Raw genomic sequence first — 23648 nt, 5'->3', positions numbered from 1 at the left:
CTGGCTAACACGGTGAAACCCCGTCTCTACTAAAAATACAAAAAAAATTAGCCAGGCGAGGTGGCGGGCACCTGTAATCCCAGCTACTCGGGAGGCTGAGGCAGGAGAATGGCGTGAACCTGGGAGGCAGAGCTTGCAGTGAGCTGAGATCCGGCCACTGCACTCCAGCCTGGGCAATAGAGCGAGACTCCGTCTCAAAAAAAAAAAACAAAAACAAAAACAAAAAAGAAAACAAACTAAATGCCACATTAGTAGAAATAAATGCATAAGAAAAATCAGAGCAGAGCTAAATGAAATGGACTAAAAAAAAAGAAAGAACAAAAAAAGTACATATTTTTAAAAGATACAATCAATAAACCACCAGATAGACTAACCAAGAAAAAAAGATGCAATAACATCCGAATAAAAAATAAGTCATTACAACTGATACCACAGAAATACAAAAGATTGTCAGATATTACTATGAACAACTGTACACTAAGAAACTAGAAAGCCTTGAGGAAATGAATAAATTTCTGGAACCATACAATCTTTCAAGATTGAATCAGGAAGAAGTAAAAACACTAAGCAGACAATAGTCAGTAATGAGACTGAATCAGTAATAAAAAGTCTCCCAATAAGGAAAAAGTCTCCCAATAAGGAAAAAGTCTAGGACCTTTTGACTTGGCTGCCAAATTCTACCAAACCTCTAAAGAAGAACTAAAACCAATTCTCCTCAAACCACTCCAAAAATTAGAAAAGGGAGGAAATTCTTTCTAATTTGTTCTTTAAAGCCAGCGTTATCCTAATACCAAAACCAAACAAGAGCACAACAAAAAAAGAAAATACAGGCCACTATCCCTGATTAACATAGATGCAAAACTTCTCAACAAAATACTAGCAAACTGAATCCAACAGCACATTCAAAACATAATACACCACAAACAAGTGGGATTTATCCCAGGGATGCAAGGATGTTTCTACATATAGAACTCAATAAACATGATGTATTAAATCAACAGAATGAAGGATTAAAAATTATGATTATCTCAATAGATGCAGATAAGTTCTTTGATGAAATTTAATGTCCCTTCATGATAATAAGTGCTAAACAAATGAGACATAGAAAGAACATGCCTTAACATAATAAAGGCCATATATGACAAACCCACAGCTAACAATACTGAACAGAGAAAAGCTGAATACCTTTCCTCTAAGAACTGAAACTAGACAAAGATGCCCACCCCACTGTCACTAGTCTTATTCAACATAATACTAGAAGTCTTAGTGAGAGCAATCAGGCTATGGAGAGACATAAAAGGCATCCAAATTGAAAAAGAGGAAGTCAAATAATCTCTCTTTGCAGATGACATGATCTCATATTTAGCAAAACCTAAAGGCTCCATCAAAAAAAAAAAATCTCTTAGATCTGATCTGATAAGTTCAATAAAGTTGGAGAATACAAAATCAACATATAAAATCAGTAGCTATTCTACACACCAGTAGTGAACTAGCTGAAAAATAAATTGGAAAGCATCCAATTTACAAAATCTATAAAAATATAAAATTCCTAGGAATAAATTTAACTAAGAAGGTGAAAGATCTTTGCAGGGAAAACTACAAAACACTGAAGAAAGAAATTGACAAAGACACAAGCAAATAGAAAGACATCTTGTTTAATTTGTTTGTGTTTCCATAAAGAAACACCTGAGTCTGTGTAACTTAAAAAGAGAAAAGATTTATTTGGCTCATGGTTCTATAGGCTATACAAGAACCATGCCACTAATATCTGTATCAGCTGAGGGCCTTGAGATGCTTCCATTCATGGAGAAAGGGGAAAGAGAAGGAGAGCTGGCTTGTGTAGATATCACATGGCATGAAAGGAAGCATGAGAGAGGGGGAAGGTACCATGTTTTTTTTTTAACAACCAGCTCTCCCAGGAACTAATAGGGTGAAAACTCACACTCCCTCTCCTGGGAGACCATTAATCTATTCATAAGAGATCCACCTTCATGATCAAAACACTTTGCATTAGGCCCATCTCCAACATTGAGGAATAAATTTCAACATGAGATTTGGAGGAGACAAACATCCAAAATATAGAACACCCCATGCTCATAAATCAGAAGAATTGATATTGTTAAGATTACCATACTACCTAAAGGAATGTACAGATTTAATGCAATCCCTATCAAAATACCAATGACATTGACATTTCTTACAAATATAGAAAAAAAAAAATCTTAAAATTTGTATGGAACCAAGAAAGAACCTGAATAACCAAAGCAACCCTCAACAAAACAAAACTGAAGGCATCACACTACCAGACTTCAAAATATATTATAAGTCTATAGTAACCAAATCAGCATGGTATTAGGATTAAAGCAGACACATAGACCAATGAAAGAGAATACATAACCCAGAAATAATTCTATATGTCTATAGCCAACTGATTTTTGACAAAGGCACCAAGAACATACTTTAAGAGTAGTACCCAATACTTTCCCCTTGGGAAGACGGAAGTATACCCTCTTCAATAAGCAGTTCTGGAAAAATAGGATATTCATATGCAGAAGGACCCTGATCTCTTACCTTATAAAAAATTAACTCAATATGAATTGAAAACTTAAATGTAAGATTCAAAACTATAAAACTACTGTAAGAAAATATAGGAGAAACCCACTAGGATATTGTTCTATGCAAAGAGTTTATGGCTAAGACCCCCAAAGCACAGATAACCAAATAAAAAATTGACAACTGGAAAAATATTAAACTAAAAATCTTCTGAACAGCAAAGGAAACAATCAGCAAAGTGAAGAAATAACCTGTTGAATAGGAGAAAATATTTCCAAAATATTCATCTGATGAGGGACTAATGTCCAGAATATACAAGGAATTCGAACAACTCAAAATCAAAAACGATCTATCCTATTGGAAAGTGGGCAAAGGATCTAAATAGACATTATTTTAAAATACATGCAAATAGCCAAACAGTATGTAAAAAATGCTCAATGTCACTAATCATGAAGGAGTGCATATGAAAACCACAGTGAGATATCACCTTCCCCCAGTTGGAATTGGTATTATCAAAAAGACAAAAAATAACAGATGCTGGGGAAGATGCAGAGAAAATGGAACTCTTATACACTGCGGGAATGTAAATTAGTATAGCCATTATAAAAAACAGTATGGAGATTTCTCAAAAAAAAAAAAAACTCACACAACTAAAAATAGAACTGCCATAGGATCTACCCATTTCACAACTGGGTGTTTATCCAAAGGAAAGGAAATAAGCATATCAAACGGACTCATGTTTATTGCACTTCCGTATTTATTTCAGCAGCATTCACAACAGCCATGGTATGGAATAAAACTAAGTGCCCTTCAATGGATGAATGTATGAAGAAAATGTATATTTGCACAATGGAATGCTATTTGGCCATAAAAAGTTAAAAATATCATTTGTAGCAATTGAATGAAAATAAAGGTCATTATGTTAAGTGAAATAAGCCAGACACAGAAATAGAGATATCTCATGTACTCATATGTGGGAGTTTAAAAAGGTGATCTCATGGAGGTAGAGAGTAGAATGATATTTAACAGAGGTTGGGAAAGATGGGGGGGGTGTGAGGAAGTGAACAGATGTCGGTTAATGGATACAAACATACAGTTGAATAGAAGGATGAAGTTCTAATGTTCAATAGTAAAGTAGGGTGACTATAGTTGACAACAATATATTCAAATGTAGTTAGATGTGAGGACTTGAAATGGTCTTAACACATAGAAATAATAAATGATTGTTGTAATGGATATCCTAAATATCCTGACTTGATCATTATAAATCCTATGCATGTAACAAAATATCATATGTATCCCATAAGTATGTACAAATATTATGTATCAATGAAAAAGAACAGATGCCTTTGCAATTCAGTATAAGGAGTATATTTTCCCATTGAAATACTTGTACATGTATATATATCATATAGAAGTAATATATAGATAATTTTATGTTTTATTCATACATAAGTTTATATTTGTAGTATATATTCATGAGAATAAATGTTAAGATGGATAAGTAAAGAGACAAAATATTTTATGGGATGGCACAAAAAGCAGTGGGAGAAAGAAATTTCTATCTCTAAATACACACATTGTAAACAAAGATAGGTTGAAAATCTGTCATCCAAGCTTTAATCTACAGAAGGTAGAAAAAATCAAGGTGAAACCATATAAAGTGAAAAGACGGAAATAATACATAGCAGAAGTTAATGAAGTAGCTTGCAAAATATCAACAAAGGCAAGAACTGATTCTTTAAAATAGATTATTGATAATGATATGTGCTAGAAAAAGTAAAGCAAGGAGGAATGTTATAAAGTTAATTTTGGATAGAGTGTACTTACTAAGTAGTGTATTTTTAGCAAAAGCATAAAAGACATAAAAAAGCATAAAAAACATAAAAAAGCATAAAAACATAAAAAAGCATAAAAGACATAAAAGACATAAAAAGCATAAAAGACATGAATAAGTCATGCATTTACTTGAGGAGAGCATAAGAGATAAAATCTGAAAAGAAATTGCAGGCTAGATCATATTGCTCAGGTGTATACTATAAGCAAAATAAGTCATGCCTACAAGTTAAATAGATTCTTACAGAATTCCTCTGGCTACTGTGCTAAGAATAAATATACTAGGTCAGAAGTAGGAGGACAAATCCTAACCGCACTGCAATAATATAGGTGAGATACAATCATAGTAGTAATGCTGGAGTTGACATAATATTAGTTTCTGAACTTATTTTGTGAGCAGAGCCATCAGAATTTGTTGACATATTAAATTTTTTCTAATATCCTGAAAATGAAAGAAAAAACAGTCAAGTACATGCCCAAGCTTTTATGCTGACCAGTTGTAAGAATGAACATTGATTAAGGTGAGAAAATCTGTAGAAGGAACAAGTTTGTAAATAAATACCAGGAGCTCAGATTTGGGCATGTTAGAATTTAGTGCATACTGGACATCCAAGTGGAAAACCTGAGAAGAGAATTGAATGTGAGAGGAATTCAGAATAGAGGTACATACCCTGAGGCTTGAGTTACAAATTCTGGGCTCTCCAGCATATAAAATATTTTTTAAATATCGGAAATAAATGGGTGAGATTAAGGAGAGCATATAAACAGAAAAAAAGGTGAGTAAGTTCAAGGACTCATCCTGGAGCATTCTTAGAATTCTGAGAGGAGAGAAACCTGTAAAGGAGGTGAGGAAGCAGTAGGAAGAAAGGCAGGAGGAAAACCAAAAGAGTATTTCACATGTGCAAAATGTTTAAAAGAGGAAAAAATAAATGAACTATGTCAAAATCCACTGATGAAGACAATGTCTGAGAAAAGATGAGTGGCTTTATCAATTTTTATATAGGTCACTGTACACATTGAGAGAAGCAGCAGCAGTTGATTGTTGTAAGAAAAACCTAATTGTGTTGTGTTCAGAAATAAACAGTAGAAGAGAAATAGGAGATATCAAGAATAAACATTCTTTCAAGGAGTTTGGCTTCTGCTGGAAAGGATATTCTTCTGATTTCTGCTAGCAAAAGTAATCTTTTAAATCTGAGCACACTTAGAAGATAATTTCAGTTAAATATTGAATGTTAATAATAACATTTCTAAGAAAGAAAGCAGTAGAAACAATAACTGTTTTCAATTTTTGCAAATGCACTGAAAAAATGCTTGGTATTTTCTAATTTTCTAATTTCCTTCCTTTCATACTTTAGCTACTGTGTTTTTCTTCTTGTTAGCCTTCTAAAGTAGTTTTTACATTTTATATGATTATCTGAGAACTGGGTATTTTATTGCTTCACATATTTTCATCAAAATATGATGACTTCCATTTACCTACCTGATTTCTATCACTGTTACTACTTGAAATGTTCTAATCCAGGAAGACAGAGCAAAGTTATCTTGCTCATCAAAAAACACAACAAAACAATCAAACCCCACATTCATCTCAAAATGACTGTTTTTCTGCTATCCACTCTATCAACAGAAGATCAGAGTTCTGAAATTCCATAATCATCCTTTCTGTTCCATCTACCAATTTTTAAGGCTGTATCTCAAATTCAAGTTTAGGGAAATAATCGTTTTCAATCAATTTTGATGAGTCATCATCTGAGATATATGGATCACCTAGAGAAATTTAGAAGGTACTTAGATTGGATTAAGTGGCTACATAGCTTCTTAGGCACAAAGAGAAATCTCACAGAACAATTCATTGGGAAGATTGAATAACAATATGAAGACAATCAACAGAGTCCCACCCATGATTTCTCTACCTAAAGAGACTTCCACTGTGAAGTTTAGAAGCTTTTGCATTCCACCACAGATGAGTACTGCAGTTAGACACATTGACTGTTGCTCTTTGCAAGGGTTTGACACAGGTCAATGATTATTACTCTAATGCAGAATGGCAAGACACTTTTTAACAAAGTAGTACACATTCATGTGATCTTGAGAGCACGACCCTCCACCGAACGCATGGAACCTTGAAACAAAAGCTTGCATCCTAACCTAACAGGTGCATTTGAACAAAGACATTTAATCAGACATTTTCTGAGACCAAAATGGTTACTTTTGAGAGAAATGCAAGATAAACGTATTTTCTTCCTTGGTTGGCTTTAGTGGGATATTCTGAATGTTTGTGCATATTGGTCAAGTTTATCTCAGAGAAAAACAGTTCTCAACATTTAAATGACAAACAATCAACAAAGAAACTTGCTTAGGTAACATCTTGTGGGAACAATTGGATAACATACAAGTCTACAAAGAAACGTGAAAAAAGAGGGGGGTGCCCAAGAGGGCCGAATAGGAACATCTCCAGCCTCTAACTCCCAGTGTGAGTGACACAGAAGACGGGAGATTTCTGCATTTTCAACTGAGCCTCCAAAGCTGATACCCAGGCACACAGGGTCTGGAGTGGACCTCAAGAAAACTCCAACAGACCAGCAGCTGAGGGTCCTGACTGTTAGAAGGAAAACTAACAAACAGAAAGGACACCCACAACAAAACCCCATCAGTAGGTCACCATCATCAAAGACTAAAGGCAGATAAAACCACAAAGATGGGGAAAAAGCAATGCAGAAAAGCTGGAAATTCAAAAAATCAGAGTGCATCTCCCCCTCCAAAGGAACGCAGCTCATCGCCAGCAATGGAACAAAGCTAGACAGAGAATGACTTAGACGAGTTGAGAGAAGAAGGCTTCAGTCAATCAAACTTCTCAGAGCTAAAGAAGGAACTACATAACTAGCACAAAGAAACTAAAAACCTTGAAAAAAGAATGGATGAATGGATAACTAGAATAATCAAGGCAGAGAAGACCTTAAAAGAACTGATAGAGATAAAAAACCATAACACGAGAACTATGTGACAAACACACAAGCTTCAGTAACCGACTCGATCAACTGGAAGAAAGAGTATCAGTGATTGAAGATCAAATGAATGAAATGAAGCGAGAAGTTTAGAGCAAAAAGAGTAAAAAGAAATGAACAAAGCCTCCAAGAAATATAGGATTATGTGAAAAGACAAAATCTACGTCTGATTGGTGTGCCTGAAAGTGACGGGGAGAATGGAACCAACTTGGAAAACACTCTGCGGGACATCATCCAGGAGAACTTCCCCAACCTAGCAAGGTAGGCCAACATTCAAATTCAGGAAATACAGAGAATGCCACAAAGATACTCCTCGAGAAGAGCAACTCCAAGACACATAATTGTCAGATTAACTGAAGTTGAAATGAAGGAAAAAATGTTAAGGGCAGCTAGAGAGACAGGTCGGGATACACACAGAGGGAAGCCCATCAGACTAACAGCAGATCTCTCGGCAGAAATTCTACAAGCCAAAACAGAGTGGGGGCCAATATTCCACATTCTTAAAGAAAAGAATTTTCAACCCGGAATTTCATATCCAGCCAAACTAAGCTTCATAAGTGAAGGAGAAATAAAATCCTTTATAGACAAGCAAATGCTGAGAGATTTTGTCACCACCAGGCCTGCCCTACAAGATATCCTGAAGGAAGTACTAAACATGGAAAGGAACAACAGGTAACAGCCATTGCAAAAACATGCCAAAATGTAAAGTCCCTCAATGCTAGGAAGAAAATGCATCAACTAGCGAGCAAAATAATCAGCTAATACCATAATGACAGGATCAAGTTCACACATAACAATATTAATCTTAAATGAAAATGAACTAAATGGTCCAATTAAAAGACACAGACTGGCAAATTGGATAAAGAGTCAAGATCATCAGTTTGCTGTATTCAGGAGACCCATCTCACATGCAAAGACATACATAGACTCAAAATAAAGGGATGGAGGAAGATCTACCAAGCAAATGGAAAATAAAAAAAAAGCGGGGGTTGCAATACTAGTCTCTGATAAAACAGATTTTAAACCATCAAGGATCAAAAGAGACAAAGAAGGCCATTACATAATGGTAAAGGGATCAATTCAGCAGGAAGAGATAACTATCCTAAATATATGTGCACCCAATACAGGAGCGCCCAGATTCATAAAGCAAGTCCTCAGAGACTTACAAAGGGACTTAGATTCCCATAAAATAATAATGGGAGACGTTAACACCCCACTGTCAACATTTGACAGATCAACAAGAGAGCAGTTAACAAGGATATCCAGAAATTGAACTCAACTCGGTACCAAGCGGACCTAATAGACATCTACAGAACTCTCCACCCCAAATCAACAGAATATACATTCTTCTCAGCACCACATCGCACTTTTTCCAAAACTGACCACATAGTTGGAAGTAAAGCACTTCTCAGCAAATGGAAAAGAACAGAAATTATAACAAACTGTCTCTCAGACCACAGTGCAATCAAACTAGAACTCAGGACGAAGAAACTCAATCAAAACCGCTCAACTACATGGAAGCTGAACAACCTGTTCCTGAATGACTACTGGGTATATAACGAAATGAAGGCAGAAATAAAGATGTTCTTTGAAGCCAATGAGAACAAAGATACAACATACCAGAATCTCTGGGACACATTTAAAGCAGTGTGTAGAGGGAAATTTATAGCACTAAATGCCCACAAGAGAAAGCAGGAAAGATCTAAAATTGACACTCTAACATCACAATTAAAAGAACTGGAGAAGCAAGACCAAACACATTCAGAAGCTAGCAGAAGGCAAGAAATAACTAAGATCAGAGCAGAACTGAAGGAGATAGAGACACAAAAAACCCTCCAAAAAATCAATGAATCCAGGAGTTGGTTTTTTGAAAATATCAACAAAACTGATAGACCACTAGCAAGACTAATAAAGGAGAAAAGAGAGAAGAATCAAATAGACACAATAAAAAATGATAAAGGGGATATCGCCACCGACCCCACAGAAATACAAACTACCATCAGTGAATACTATAAACACATCTATGCAAATAAACTAGAAAATCTAGAAGAAATGGAAAATTTCCTGGACACTTACACTCTCCCAAGACTAAACCAGGAAGAAATTGAATCCCTGAATAGACCAATAGCAGGCTCTGAAATTGAGGTAATAATTAAAAGCCTACCAACCAAAAAAAAGCCAGGACCAGAGGGATTCACAGCTGAATTCTACCAGAGGTAAAAGGAGGAGCTGGTACCATTCCTTCTGAAACTATTCCAATCAATGGAAAAAGAGGGAATCCTCTCAAACTCATTTTATGAGGCCAACATCATCCTGATACCAAAGTCTGGCAGAGATACAACAAAAAAAGAGAATTTTAGACCAATATCCCTGATGAACATCAATGCAAAACTCCTCAATAAAATACTGGAAAACCGGATCCAGCAGCACATCAAAAAGCTTATCCACCATGATCAAGTGGGCTTCATCCCTGGGATGCAAGGCTGGTTCAACATATGCAAATCAATAAACATAATCCAGCATATAAACAAACCAAAGACAAAAACCACATGATTATCTCAATAGATGCAGAAAAGGCCTTTGACAAAATTCAACAGCCCTTCATGCTAAAAACGCTCAATAAATTCGGTATTGATGGAACGTATCTCAAAATCATAAGAGCTATTTATGACAAACCCACAGCCAATATCATACTGAATGGGCAAAAACTGGAAAAATTCCCTTTGAAAACTGGCACAAGACAGGGATGCCCTCTCTCACCACTCCTATTCAACATAGTGTTGGAAGTTCTGGCTAGGGCAACCAGGCAAGAGAAAGAAATCAAGAGTATTCAGTTAGGAAAAGAAGAAGTCAAACTGTCCCTATTTGCAGATGACATGATTGTATATTTAGAAAACACCATCATCTCAGCCTAAAATCTCCTTAAGCTGATAAGCAAAGTCTCAGGAGACAATATCGATGTGCAAAAATCACAAGCATTCTTATACACCAGTAACAGACAAACAGAGAGCCAAATCATGAATGAACTCCCATTCACAATAGCTTCAAAGAGAATAAAATACCTAGGAATCCAACTTACAAGGGATATGAAGGACCTGTTCAAGGAGAACTACCAACCACTGCTCAGTGAAATACAAGAGGACACAAATAAATGGAACAACATACCATGCTCATGGATAGGAAGAATCAATACCGTGAAAATGGCCATACAGCCCAAGGTAGTTCATAGATTCAATGCCACCCCCATCAAGCTACCAATGAGTTTCTTCACAGAATTGGAAAAAACTGCTTTAAAGTTCATATTGGACCAAAGAAATCCCTGCATTGCCAAGACAATCCTAAGTCAAAAGAACAAAGCTGGAGGCATCACGCTACCTGACTTCAAACTATACTACATGGCTACAGTAACCAAAATAGCATGGTACTGGTACCAAAACAGAGATATAGACCAATGGAACAGAACAGAACCCTCAGAAATAATGCCACACATCTACAGCCATCTGATCTTTGGCAAACCTCAGAAAAACAAAAAATGGGGAATGGATTCCCTATTTAATAAACGGTGCTGGAAAAATTGGCTAGCCATAAGTAGAAAACTGAAACTGGATCCTTTCCTTACTCCTTATATGTAAATTAATTCAAGATGGATTAGAGACTTAAATGTTAGACCTAAAAGCATAAAAACCCTAGAAGAAAACCTAGGTAATACCATTCAGGACATAGGCATGGGCAAGGACTTCATGTCTAAAACACCAAAAGCATTGGCAACAAAAGCCAAAATTGACAAATGGGATTTAATTAAACTAAAGAGCTTCTGCACAGCAAAAGAAATTACCATCAGAGTGAACAGGCAACCTACAGAATGGGAGAACATTTTTGCAATCTTCTCATCTGACAAAGGGCTCATATCCAGAACCTACAAAGAACACAAACATATTTACAAGAAAAAAACAAACAACTCCATCAAAAAGTTGGTAAAGGGTATCAACAGACACGTCTCAAAAGAAGACATTCATACCGCCAACAGACACATGAGAAAATGCTCATCATCACTTGCCATGAGAGAAATGCAAATCAAAACCACAATGAGATACCATCTCACTCCAGTTAGAATGGCAATCATTAAAAAAATCAGGAAACAACAGGTGCTGGAGAGGATGTGGAGAAATAGGAACACTTTTACACTGTTGGTGGGACTGTAAATGAGTTCAACCATTGTGCAAAACAGTGTGGCGATTCCTCAAGGATGTAGAACTAGAAATACCATTTGACCCAGCCATCCCATTACTGGGGATATACCCAAAGGATTATAAAGCATGCTGCTATAAAGACACATGCACACATATGTTTATTGTGGCACTATTCACAATAACAAAGACTTGGAATCAACCCAAATGTCCATCAGTGACAGACTGGATTAAGAAAATGTGGCACATGTACACCATGGAATACTATGCAGCCATAAAAAAGGATGAGTTTGATTTCTTTGTGGGGACATGGATGCAGCTGGAAACCGTCATTCTCAGCAAACTATCACAAGAACAGAAAACCGAATACCGCATGTTCTCACTCATAGGTGGGAATTGAACAATGAGATCACTTGGACACAGGAAGAGGAACATCACACACCAGGGCCTATTGTGGGGAGGGAGGAGGGGAGAGAGATATACCTAATGTAAATGACGAATTAATGGGTGCAGCACACCAACATGGCACATATATACATATGTAACAAACCTGCACGTTGTGCACATGTACCCTAGAACTTAAAGTATAATAATAATAATAGTAGTAATAATAATAATAATACTAAAAGAAACCTGAAAAGAATAGAAAACTGATACGGAACTTAAGAGGTAAATGAAGCTCTATTATCAGAACCTCTGTCTCAGGAAGCTTGTGCCAAGAGTAAAACGATTCAGTGATGTGGGTGTTATATCCCAGGAAGAACAATAAGAATATATGTAATCTTTACAGATTTTTAAAAAGCAATAGTAGTAATAATATGATAAGAAGATATGCAATTATTTTAGATTATAACCATAGTAATAGTGATAATAACAAAGAGGCAAAGGTGGGAAGAGGAAAGGGGAAAGAGATGAGGATGATAAAGAAGAAGAAGAAGAAGAGGAAGAATTATTATTAAAGAGTAGGAGGGGAGGGGAAGGAAACCAATAAAAACAGCAACAACTGTAGTGGAGATTGTGATGTATCACCCAGATGCCCCTATTCTTCAGGATCACAGTACTCACTCCTCCAGCGCTTGAGGGTGATGACAGCTGTTGTGTTTACAGTTGAGTATCTTTCTCAGGGATTACTCTCAGCTGAAAAGAATTGACTCTCAAAAAGTCATAGCTCCTTATCAGGAGACAGTTGGCATCCAATGACTGGTCAGTATGGTGGGATAAAACTTTTGCCTCTTTTTCCTAATTTGGGACAACTTTGCAGGACCACACCAACTCCAGAGCTCCCTGTGGAATCAGTTAATTTATTTCCTGTGACTGAATCACTGCTCTACTTCTCCCTCTACACAATTCTGCTTCTCTTGCTCCCCACAGCTTTTGAACCAAAAACAACTCCCCAATAAAATTTCTGCAAGGAAATCACTTCACAGTCCCATTCCTGGAAAAAATCAACATACAACAATGTCACTAATATATTGCTAACTACATGTCAAGTGTTCTTGTGTTTTACATGTTAACACATTTAATCCCCAACATTATGGCATAGGTGAAATTATTATGCCCATTTTTACAGATGAAAAATGGAGGCACAAAGGGGTTAAGTAACTTGCCTGAGTAACTAGAGATGAGTAACTCTCATCTCTAGTATCAGAGAGAGCTAGGGTTTGTACCCAGGCACTTTGACTCTAGACTATAAGCTCTTACTACTATGTTCTAATGCCTTTTTAACCTTGATACCATGGTGTTTGATTTCCAAGGTGTTGTTTAAAAGATAACAGGCTTTCTGACTTCAATTTATTTAAATTTGATTTTGTTCAGAAAATGATACCTCTTTTCACAGGTACATTAAGAAGAAACTACTATGCTAAAATTAGAGTTTCTGCCCTCCCCACCCCCTTTAGTTTTTCAATACGAGAGCCAAAAGAATCCTGTTAAAACTAAGTGGTTTCCTGCCATTCCTCAGATCAAAAGCCTTAAAAAGTTTTCCATATCACTAATAACTAAAGCCAAATTCTTATATGGTAGACTAATTTTTTTATTCAAAAATATATGTCCTTCCTCTCTACTGGGCCCGTTCCTACATGTTCTTCCCTGTAGAAAGAGTACACTTCCCATCTCATTGACATCAAACTTGCCCATGTGACTTGCTTTTGCCAATGAATTATGACTATAATATGCCATATCTGAGCATAGGCTTTGAAAACTACCACATGGTTCCACTATGGCTCTTTTACCTCTGCCACAAGAACAGGTGTCCCATATATGTTTTACTCCTTTAGCCTGGTTACCTGAATGAAGACAATATAAACAGAATCTCAGACAGCCCATGAAGGGGATGTAAAATGAGCCCAAAATTTTGTTGTTGTAAGCCTCTGAGATTTGGGTACTTTTTAAAAAACCACAGCATAACTTAGAGAAAGCTGGCTCGTGCATCTTATTGAAACCATTGATGACACAATACCTCCGGCCCTCTGGCCTTACATCTTTGACTTTTTTCCTAACAGCATACATGAAGACTGAAATCCAGCCTTGAATCAGTTTAATTCATGATTGTATTAAGGACCCCACATTGGCCGGGCATGGTGGCTCACGCCTGTAATCCCAACACTTTGGGAGGCCGAGGTGGGCAGATCACAAGGTCAGGAGTCTGAGACCAGCCTGGCCAAAATAGTGAAACCCCATCTTTACTAAAAATACAAAAATTAGCTGGGTGTGATGGCACGTGGTCCCAGCTACTCTGGAGGCTGAGGCAGGAGAATTACATGAACCCAGGAGGCAGAGGTTGCAGTGAGCTGAGATCATGCCACTGCACTCCAGCCTGGGCAACAGAGCGAGACTCCATCTCAAAAACAAAAAAAAAGGGACCCCATCTTGTCCCCACCCCACATACCTACCATCTTCCTTAAGGACCACCCTGAACACTCCAGGAATTGGTCAGGTGTGCCTCTTTTTAATTACCATAGCACTCTGTATTATTCTACTGTAGCACATAGTACACCATAATAAATTGGTGGTTTAAATTACCTCCCCCTGTACCCTATCCAGTCTCTGAATTCTTGGGCAGGAACTATATCTTGTAAACTTTTATACTTCTATAACTATGACCCACCACTGTGCTCATTGTATGAAAGCAGTTGAATAAGTCAGTGTATTAGCCTTATGTTTCATTTATTAATCTTTTATTGTTCATTACACTTTAGTACAGCAAAGCAAATACAGGTAAACATCAGTATTCTTTATATAATAGCACACAGAAAGGGAAGCCAGCCACAATTTAGAGTGCTTTTTCAGTTGTCAATATATTTGTTTGTTTATCACTTTAAGCTAGATTATTTTACTGGCGAATTTTTTTAAGCTTTTAAGGAAAAGCCTATATCTATAGCTATATGCTATATATTCTCTTCTAGATAATGCAACAAGATGGAAAGATTTTCAAAACATTTTATAGAGCTATCAAAACTCATACCAAAATACAACAGAGACAGCAAGTGGTCAATCACATTTACCCAATCGGACAATATATTAAAACAGTTGAAACACTTCCAGACACCACACAAGAACTAAATATGAAAAGACGTAAATATAACTGGAACACAAATACCAAATACAGTATGTACCCGCCCCCATCCCCCAATACATGAGACCTGAGGCTCTAAGGCCCCTTCTTGCAAGGCCCCTCTGACTGCCATGCATTCCTCTACCTGAAGTTGTGAACAAAGAATTGCCTGTGCCCAACATCAGCTCTATTGGCCTCATCTTCCATTGCCTCCCTGTACTGCTGTGGCCAGTCCTGTGGTTCCTTTCTGTGGATTCTGGCCACATATCGCAAGGCTTTCATCTTGGAGGTTTCCAGACGGGCTCTAGGACCCCATACAAACTCATATTGCACTGGATCACTGTCAGGAACCCGTAAACTGTCTATATAGCGCTGACTCAAGTATCGGCAGGTAATCACGTGCTTTCTCCCAGATTGAACCCCTAAGCCCCGCAGAAAGGCCCAGACTGCAGACTCCCTGGCATGGTTGCCCATGATAAAGATGAAGCTTAGGACCTGCATCAAAAAGTTGTTGCCAGGCCTGTTTGGACTGTCTACGATCTCCTCAGTTTCTTCCATCTCTCTTCGGTTGTACAGGGTATAGGAGTGATTCCTGGGATCAAGTACCACTAGTTCTGTCCCATAGACATGGTTCAGGGTGCGGGCAGCACGATTCAGGAGGTCAGGGAACACTTTGCTGCACTCTCGGCCAATGTAGTACAGAATTCCTTTCTTTGGTATAGGCAGCTTAGTTGAATCCATAAGCAGAAATAACTGCACCAACTTCCTTGCCTTGCTCTCCAATCTTGACTCAGGCCATGAATGTGGGGCATATTTTGAGGAATAGCTGGAAACCTCTGAATCAGGGGATGCTACCTCTGCAGCAGCTTCCTCAAAAAAGGGCCTCCTAAAGTGAGGGAGAGCCTGCCAACCCTCAGCAAAGGCTCTGGCAGCATCTTCTTCCAGAGCTTCATTGTATTGCTCTGGCCAATCCATAGGATCTTTGTTATATATTTTAGCCATGAACTTCAGAATTTTCATCTTGGTGGTTTCTAGGTGGGATCTTGGGCCCCAGAAAAACTCATACTCCACTGGTTTACAGTCAGTTACTGGTCTGTAGTCTAAGTAACGCTGCCATACAAACTCCACAGACAGAAGTCTCTTTGGGTTCCCAAAAATGGAAAGCCTCCTTTCCCGCTGCACCCCCATCCTCCAGAGCATTTCCCAAATCTCAGCCTCTTTGGCTTGGTTGCCATTCAGGAATATTTGGCCTAGAATCATCATCAGGAGGCCCATCTTTGGCCCATTTGGGCTCTCTTCTAACCCTTCAAAGGGCACAGGTCCCAGTTTGTTTAACAGAATGTAGGTACGTGCCTCAGGGTCAAGTTCTCTCAATTCAAACCGAAAAATGCACTCCAGGTGGGCTGCTGCTCGCCTGAGTATCTCAGGAAACTGGTTGCGATATTCTTTAACAATATATTCCCGCATTTCAGACTCCCGGATAGGGTACTTGCTCTGATCCTTCACCAGCAGGAACTGCAACAGCTCAGCTACATTCTGTTCCATAGGGTCCTGGGGCTTCAAGGTAATTGCAACCCGGGAAGTACTGAGGCCCATAATAGTAATGGAGTTGGGGCTCTCACAGTCTCTCAGGACCTCGAATTCTATAGGGCCTTCTGCACCCTTAGGACCCTCAGAGTCCGAGTCCACGGAGGCCTTGGTTACCCTAGGGCTTGGCAAAACAATGGAACACTTGGAGGGGTTCCGGTCCACAGAAGCACTAGAGCTAAACAAGGTGCTCGGGCCCTCATCAGGGTTGGGCAGCACGGAGCTTCCCGGTCTGTCAGAGGCAGTGGGCTGCACTAAGGTGCTTGGGCCCTCACCAGGAGTGGGCGGCACGGAGGTGTCCGATCCATCAGAGGCAGTGGGCGGCACAGAGGTGCTCCGTCCCTCACCGGGGGTTGGCAGTACGGAAGTGCTTGGTCCCTCACCGGGAGTGGGCGGCACGGAGGTGCTCAAGCCCTCAGTGGCGGTGGGAGGCACAGAGGTGCTCAGTCCCTCGCCAGGGGTGGGCGGCACGGAGGTGCTCAGTCCCCCACAAGGGGTGGGCGGCACGGAGGTACTCGGTCCCTCACCAGCAGTGGGCTGCACGGAGGTGCTCAGGCCCTCGGTGGCGGTGGGTGGCCCGGAGGTGCTTGATCCCTTACCGGGGGTGGGCACCAAGGAGATGCTTTGTACGTCAGAGGCGGCGGGCAGCATGGAGGTGCTCTGTCCCTCACCAGGAGTGGCCGGCATGGAGGTGCTCGGTCCCTCATCAGGGGTGGGCGGCACGGGGGTGCTCAGACCCTCAGTGGCGGTGGGCGGCACGGAGGTGCTCAGTCCCTCATCAGGAGTGTCCGGCACGGAGGTGCTCAGGCCCTCAGTGGCGGTGAGCGGCACGGAGGTGCTCGGTCCCTCACCAGCGGTGGACTGCACGGAGGTGCTCGGTCCCTCATCAGGGGTGGGCACCACGGAGGTGCTTGGTCCCTCAGAGGCTGTGGGCGGCACGGAGGTGCTCGTTCCCTCACTAGGGGTGGCCGGCACGGAGGTGCTCGGTTCCTCAGAGGAAGTGGGCGGCCTGGAGGTGTTCCGGCCCTCAGAGGCGGCAAGCGTCACAGAGGTGCACAGCCCCTTAGAGATGGTGGGAGGCCCGGAGGTGCTTAGGCCCTCACTGGGGGTGGCCAGCAGGGAGGTGCCAGGTCCCTCAGAGACGGTGGGCTGCCCGGAGGCGCTTGAGGCCTCAGAGATGGTGGGCGGCACAAAGGTGCTTGGGCCCTCAGCGGAGGTGGGCAGAACGGAGGTGCTTGGGCCCTCAGAGGCACAGAGGCCCTGAAGGATCTGGGAATCGCTGGGACCCTGGGGGACGTCTGAGCCTGGCATATCAGCGGGGAAACCGGGGGCATTAGGGGCCTGCATTTCGTCCCAGCTGCTGTTGTGCGCAGTGGCCTTCGCAACGCGGCGGCGGCGGCGGCGCGAATTCTGGCTTACCAGAGACATGGTCCTGCCGACCGGCGTGTAGGAGCAGACACAGACAGGCCCGCGATCTGGCACAGACGACTGGAGGTGTGTAGGTGCCTCGGCACAAAACTGCCGCTAGCGGTAATGATGTTGCTGCTGCTGCCAGAACCAAAGTTCCAAGCAACTTGCTGAAGCTGAAATTAGAGGTGGTGGAAAACGCAGGCACTGGCCAGCAGTGAATGCTAGTCTCAGTGTACTCTGCTTCTCACACCCCGCCCTCTGCCGCAGTCCGCGCAGGCGCAGACTGGCTCTGCGGCAAGGCGAAATCGCCCCGCCCCGCCCCTCCCCTGGGCCTGAGAAAGTGGATGCGGTGGTTCTGCACCAAAGGAGAGCACTAGCAGAAGGGAAATTTTGGTAGGGTGAAACAAGGAGCTTAGAGTAGATGCATAGGGAACAAAAATGGAAATAATAATAAATACTTCTCAGATTTAGGGCACGATTGGAGGGCTTCTACACAGAGTGCCAGGCACTTAATAGATTCTCAAAATTGGTAATTATCATTGAGATTTGCAGTTTTCCCGAAGCTGTTTCAAACAAAATGTGCGTTGTCTCTGGAAGGGTAGAACCTCCATCCCTGACCATGTCTTTTCTATCACTTTCTCCATTTATATGTCTAACTCCTCCCCTAATGCTGTGAGCTAGAAAGAACTCTTACCTAGAGGGTCTGAATGCCTGATATTTAGTACCCATTAGGGAGCTTCGAACAAGCTTGAAAAACCCAACATTCCTAGCCCAAACTTTCCCAGTCCCCCAGGCTTTAGTGGGAAAGCCACTAACACTCTTGAAAATTTGTTTAATTCTTTCACTCCACAATCATCTGCTCATTTAATAGAGCTTTTGTGAAAGTCAGTTGAGATACCGAGTGTTAAGGGATGTTACCTTAACATACCTTAACATGTTTTGCCCTATTACTTTAGCACTTTTGAGCAGATCCAACCCTGATCCCTTTTATTCATTCATTCCACAAACACTGGTCATCTATCCAGAAGTTACAGAGTTCATTTCTTTGTCATCAAGGAGCACCCAGTGTAAAAATGGGAGTCAAAGAAAAAGTGAAACCAAATTTTCTAGAAGTTTGTAAAGAATGCAGGGGAGGCAGGGTCAGTTCTACCTGTAGGTGCAGACAAGGCTTCATAAAAGAGGAGATGTTTAAAAAGATGAGTGGGTACGTATTTACCAAAAGGACAAGGATGAGAAAATCATTCCAACTGAGAGTAGCATGGCAGCAGTTAGTAAGAAAGAAAAAACTGAAGAGCACAGGCAGGCTGTTTTTAGAAGCAGGGGAGAGGGAGGAAGAGAGATAGAAGGAAAACACTAACTTTCTGACACTCACGCAACCAATACAGTTTAGCTTACCACTATTGACCCTCTATTGATATGATTGTATCTTGCTGCAAACATTTATTATATGTTGTCTTTCTTAATATCTCCTCAAAAATCTGGGAGTATACTTTTTTTTTATACTTTAAGTTTTGGGGTACATGTGCAGAATGTGCAGATTTGTTACGTAGGTATACACGTGCCATGGTTGTTTGCTGCACCCATCAACCCATCATCTCCATTAGGTATTCTCCTAATGCTCTCCCTCCCCTATCTCCCCGCCCCCTGACAGGCCCTGGTGTGTGATGTTCCCCTCCCTGTGTCCATGTGTCCATGTCCCTCCCCATTGTCCATTCAATTCCCACTTATGAGTGAGAACATGTGGTGTTTGGTTTCCTGTTCTTGTGTTAGTTTTCTAAGAATGATGGTTTCCAGCTTCATCCATGTCCCTGCAAAGGACGTGAACTCATCCTTTTTTATGGTTGCATAGTATTCCATGGTGCATATGTGCCACATTTTCTTTATCCAGTCTGTCATTGATGGACATTTGGGTTGGTTCCAATACTTTTTTTTATACCTCTTTAGGAAAGGGAAAATAATGGCTACAGTCACAATGTGTCGCCATCTCCATCTCCAATTGGAGAAGCAATCCCTTATATGCATAACCAGTTCTGGTTCTGTGAAGTCCAATGCAGTTATTGTGCCTGGGGCCTATTCAGAATGGGAGGCACAAAAAAACCTAAGATATTTCTAAACTTCAGCAACAGATATTCCTAACCTAGGGCACAGTGATTTTTAAAGACCCTGAAGTTGTTCAAACCTATAAACTAAAAATTTTTACCTCTAGAAATATATTCTAAAGAAATAATAAGAAATATGTGCAAATATTTAGCTAAAATGACTTTTATTATATAATTTGTTCTAGTATAACAGAACTGAAAACTAAATGAACGTTAAATAACTAAAGAGTATTTAAAGAAATTATGGTAATAAAAATGGAATACCAGTAAGTCATTATAATAATATCAAAGAATTCCATTTCTAATAATGTGTAGTTGATTGTAGCAGCCCTGTGGGGGAAAAAAAAAAAAACCTAGAAATTTAGGTAAAGAAACCCTTTAATGGCAACAAAGCCTACCAATACAGCATCAGAAACCTATAAAGGCAATGAGGACTTCAAGAGTAATGATTTCAGAAAAAAGGGAAGTGCAAAGAGGTGAGTCATACATTGTATACAACCTTGTCACTTAAGGAATTTAATGATTTGCAAACTGATAATTTGGAATTCTGAACTTACTGAAATAGTACATCAAAAATGAAGGCAAAATAAATACATGTTCAGAAATCAGTGCTGAGTAAATTGATCACCAGTAAGCCCAGACTGAGGAAATACTGAAAGATTCTCATCTGAAACTGAAGAGATGCAAGAAGCAAACAGTAATAGAAATGATAAATATGTGGGTAAACAGACATATTGACAATGTGAAACAATAATAATAATATGTTTTTGTGTAATTTATATGTAGAATTAAAATATAGGAAACAAGTGAGTGCAAGAGATTTGGGGACTGATCAAGAAAAAATATATTACCACAAGTTTTCAGTAAAACAAAATGAGTTTTTGTTGTTTGTCTGTTTTAGAATTTCAACTTTTATTTTAGATTCTGGGGATACATACGCACGTTTGTTACATGGGTATATTGCATGATGCTGAGGTTTGGAAAACAAATGATCTCATCACCCAGGTAGTGAGCATAATACTCAACAGTGAGTTTTTCTATTTTTTTTAAATGAATAAACAGTTTATTAAGTGAAATTTAATCTCAGATTAAAAAATAAGATCCAATTCTATATAAACATGATACAGTCTCCAGGAAAGAACTCGCCCATACCAGACCTCTGACCTAAAGAACTGTAAGATAATAAATGTTGTTTTGAAACACAGAGGTTGTGGTAATTTGGTATAGCCTACAATAGAAAACCAGTAGACCAGAGGCACAAGATGGGGCTGAAAATCTTAAAGAAGCAATTATATCTACAAACACTGTTCCCCATCCTTTATGGCCAGGACACTGCCCCTTCCCGCACTGGCAAAAAGGGGGAGGTTGATTCTCTGTAGGAGCTAAGCCAGAGTTGTTCTAGGTCATCAGGCAAAGCTGAAGATAAGGGTAAGCTACCTTAAAATCCATAAAGTGAATAATAAAAGTCTCCCAGCCTCTTTTTTAGCTCAACTCTCATACTGCTGGCAGCCAAACACAAATACTTCACAGAAGAGCTTAGAGAACCCGCCCTGGGGAAATTGATGAGCCTAAGAAATTATGCACAGATACTGACATGTGTTTCTGGCAATGAAATGGTTGCATCCTCACTTGATTACCCTACAGTAAAGACCTCTGCTTGGCAGGTTGCATCCAAGCAAGAGCTTTCAATAGCATTTTTTTTTATATACTTTAAGTTCTAGTGTACATGTGCATAACGTGCAGGTTTGTTACGTATGTATACTTGTGCCATGTTGGCATACGGAACCCATCAACTCGTCAGTACCCATCAACTCGTCATTTACATCAGGTATAACTCCCAATGCAATTCCTCACCCTTCCCCTCTCCCCATGATAAGCCCTGGTGTATGATGTTCCCCTTCCCGAGTCCAAGTGATCTCATTGTTCAGTTCCCACCTATGAGTGACAACATGTGGTGTTTGGTTTTCTATTCTTGTGATAGTTTGCTGAGAATGATGGTTTCCAGCTGCATCCATGTCCCTACAAAGGACACAAACTCATCCTTTTTTATGGCTGCATAATATTCCATTGTGTATATGTGCCACATTTTCTTAATCCAGTCTGTCACTGATGGACATTTGGGTTGATTCCAAGTCTTTGCTATTGTGATTAGTGCTGCAATAAACATACATGTGCATGTGTCTTTATAGCAGCATGATTTATAATCCTTTGGGTATATACCCAGTAATGGGATGGCTGGGTCATATGGTACTTCTAGTTCTAGATCCTTGAGGAATCACTACACTGTTTTCCATAATGGTTGAACTAGTTTACAATCCCACCAACAGTGTAAAAGTGTTCCTATTTCTCCACATCCTCTCCAGCACCTGTTGTTTCCTGACTTTTTAATGATCGCCATTCTAAATGCTGTGAGATGGTATCTCATTGTGGTTTTGATTTGCATTTCTCTGATGGCCAGTGATGATGAGCGTTTTTTCATGTGTCTGTTGCCTGTATGAATGTCTTCTTTTGAGAACTTTCTGTTCATATCCTTTTCCCACTTTTTGATGGGGTTGTTTGTTTTTTTCTTGTAAATTTGTTTGAGTTCTTTGTAGGTTCTGGATATTAGCCCTTTGTCAGATGAGTAGATTGCAAAAATGTTCTCCCATTCTGTAGGTTGCCTGTTCACTCTGATGGTAGTTTCTTTTGCTGTGCAGAAGTTCTTTAGTTTAATTAGATCCCATTTGTCAATTTTGGCTTTTGTTGCCATTGCTTTTGGTGTTTTAGACATGAAGTCCTTGCCCATGCCTATGTCCTGTAAGGTATTACCTATGTTTTCTTCTAGGGTTTTTATGGTATTAGGTCTAACATTTAAGTCTCTAATCCATCTTGAATTAATTTTTGTATAAGGAGTAAGGAAAGGATCCAGTTTCAGCCTTCTACTTATGGCTAGCCAATTTTCCCAGCAGCATTTATTAAATAGGGAATCCTTTCCCCATTTCTTGTTTCTCTGAGGTTTGTCAAAGATCAAATGGCTGTAGATGTGTGGCATTATTTCTGAGGACTCTGTTCTGTTCCATTGGTCTATATCTCTCTTTTGGTACCAGTACCATGCTGTTTTGGTTACTGTAGCCTTGTAGTATAGTTTGAAGTCAGGTAGCATGATGCCTCCAGCTTTGTTCTTTTGACTTAGGATTGTCTTGGCAATGCGGGCTCTTTTTTGGTTCCATATGAACTTTAAAGCAGTTTTTTCCAATTCTGTGAAGAAATTCATTGGTAGCTTGATGGGGATGGCATTGAATCTATAAATTACCTTGGGCAGTATGGCCATTTTCACGATATTGATTCTTCCTATCCATGAGCATGGTATGTTCTTCCATTTGTTTGTGTCCTCTTTTATTTCACTCAGCAGTGGTTTGTAGTTCTCCTTGAAGAGGTC

At 39.8% G+C, this 23648-nt stretch overlaps 1 protein-coding gene across 1 annotated transcript; it reads right to left on the bottom strand.

Annotated features, from left to right (window-relative positions):
* Positions 1-14740: 14740 nt before the first annotated feature.
* Positions 14741-18394, bottom strand: MAGEE1 (MAGE family member E1). The gene has a single exon (XM_005593989.5). The coding sequence runs from the start codon at positions 18147-18149 to the stop codon at positions 15276-15278; it is 2874 nt and encodes a 957-aa protein (XP_005594046.3). The 5' UTR covers positions 18150-18394; the 3' UTR covers positions 14741-15275.
* Positions 18395-23648: the final 5254 nt, after the last annotated feature.

This window comes from Macaca fascicularis, chromosome X (assembly GCF_037993035.2).
Source record: "Macaca fascicularis isolate 582-1 chromosome X, T2T-MFA8v1.1".
Lineage (NCBI taxonomy): Eukaryota > Metazoa > Chordata > Mammalia > Primates > Cercopithecidae > Macaca > Macaca fascicularis.
This window is presented reverse-complemented; position numbering and strand designations above follow the sequence as displayed.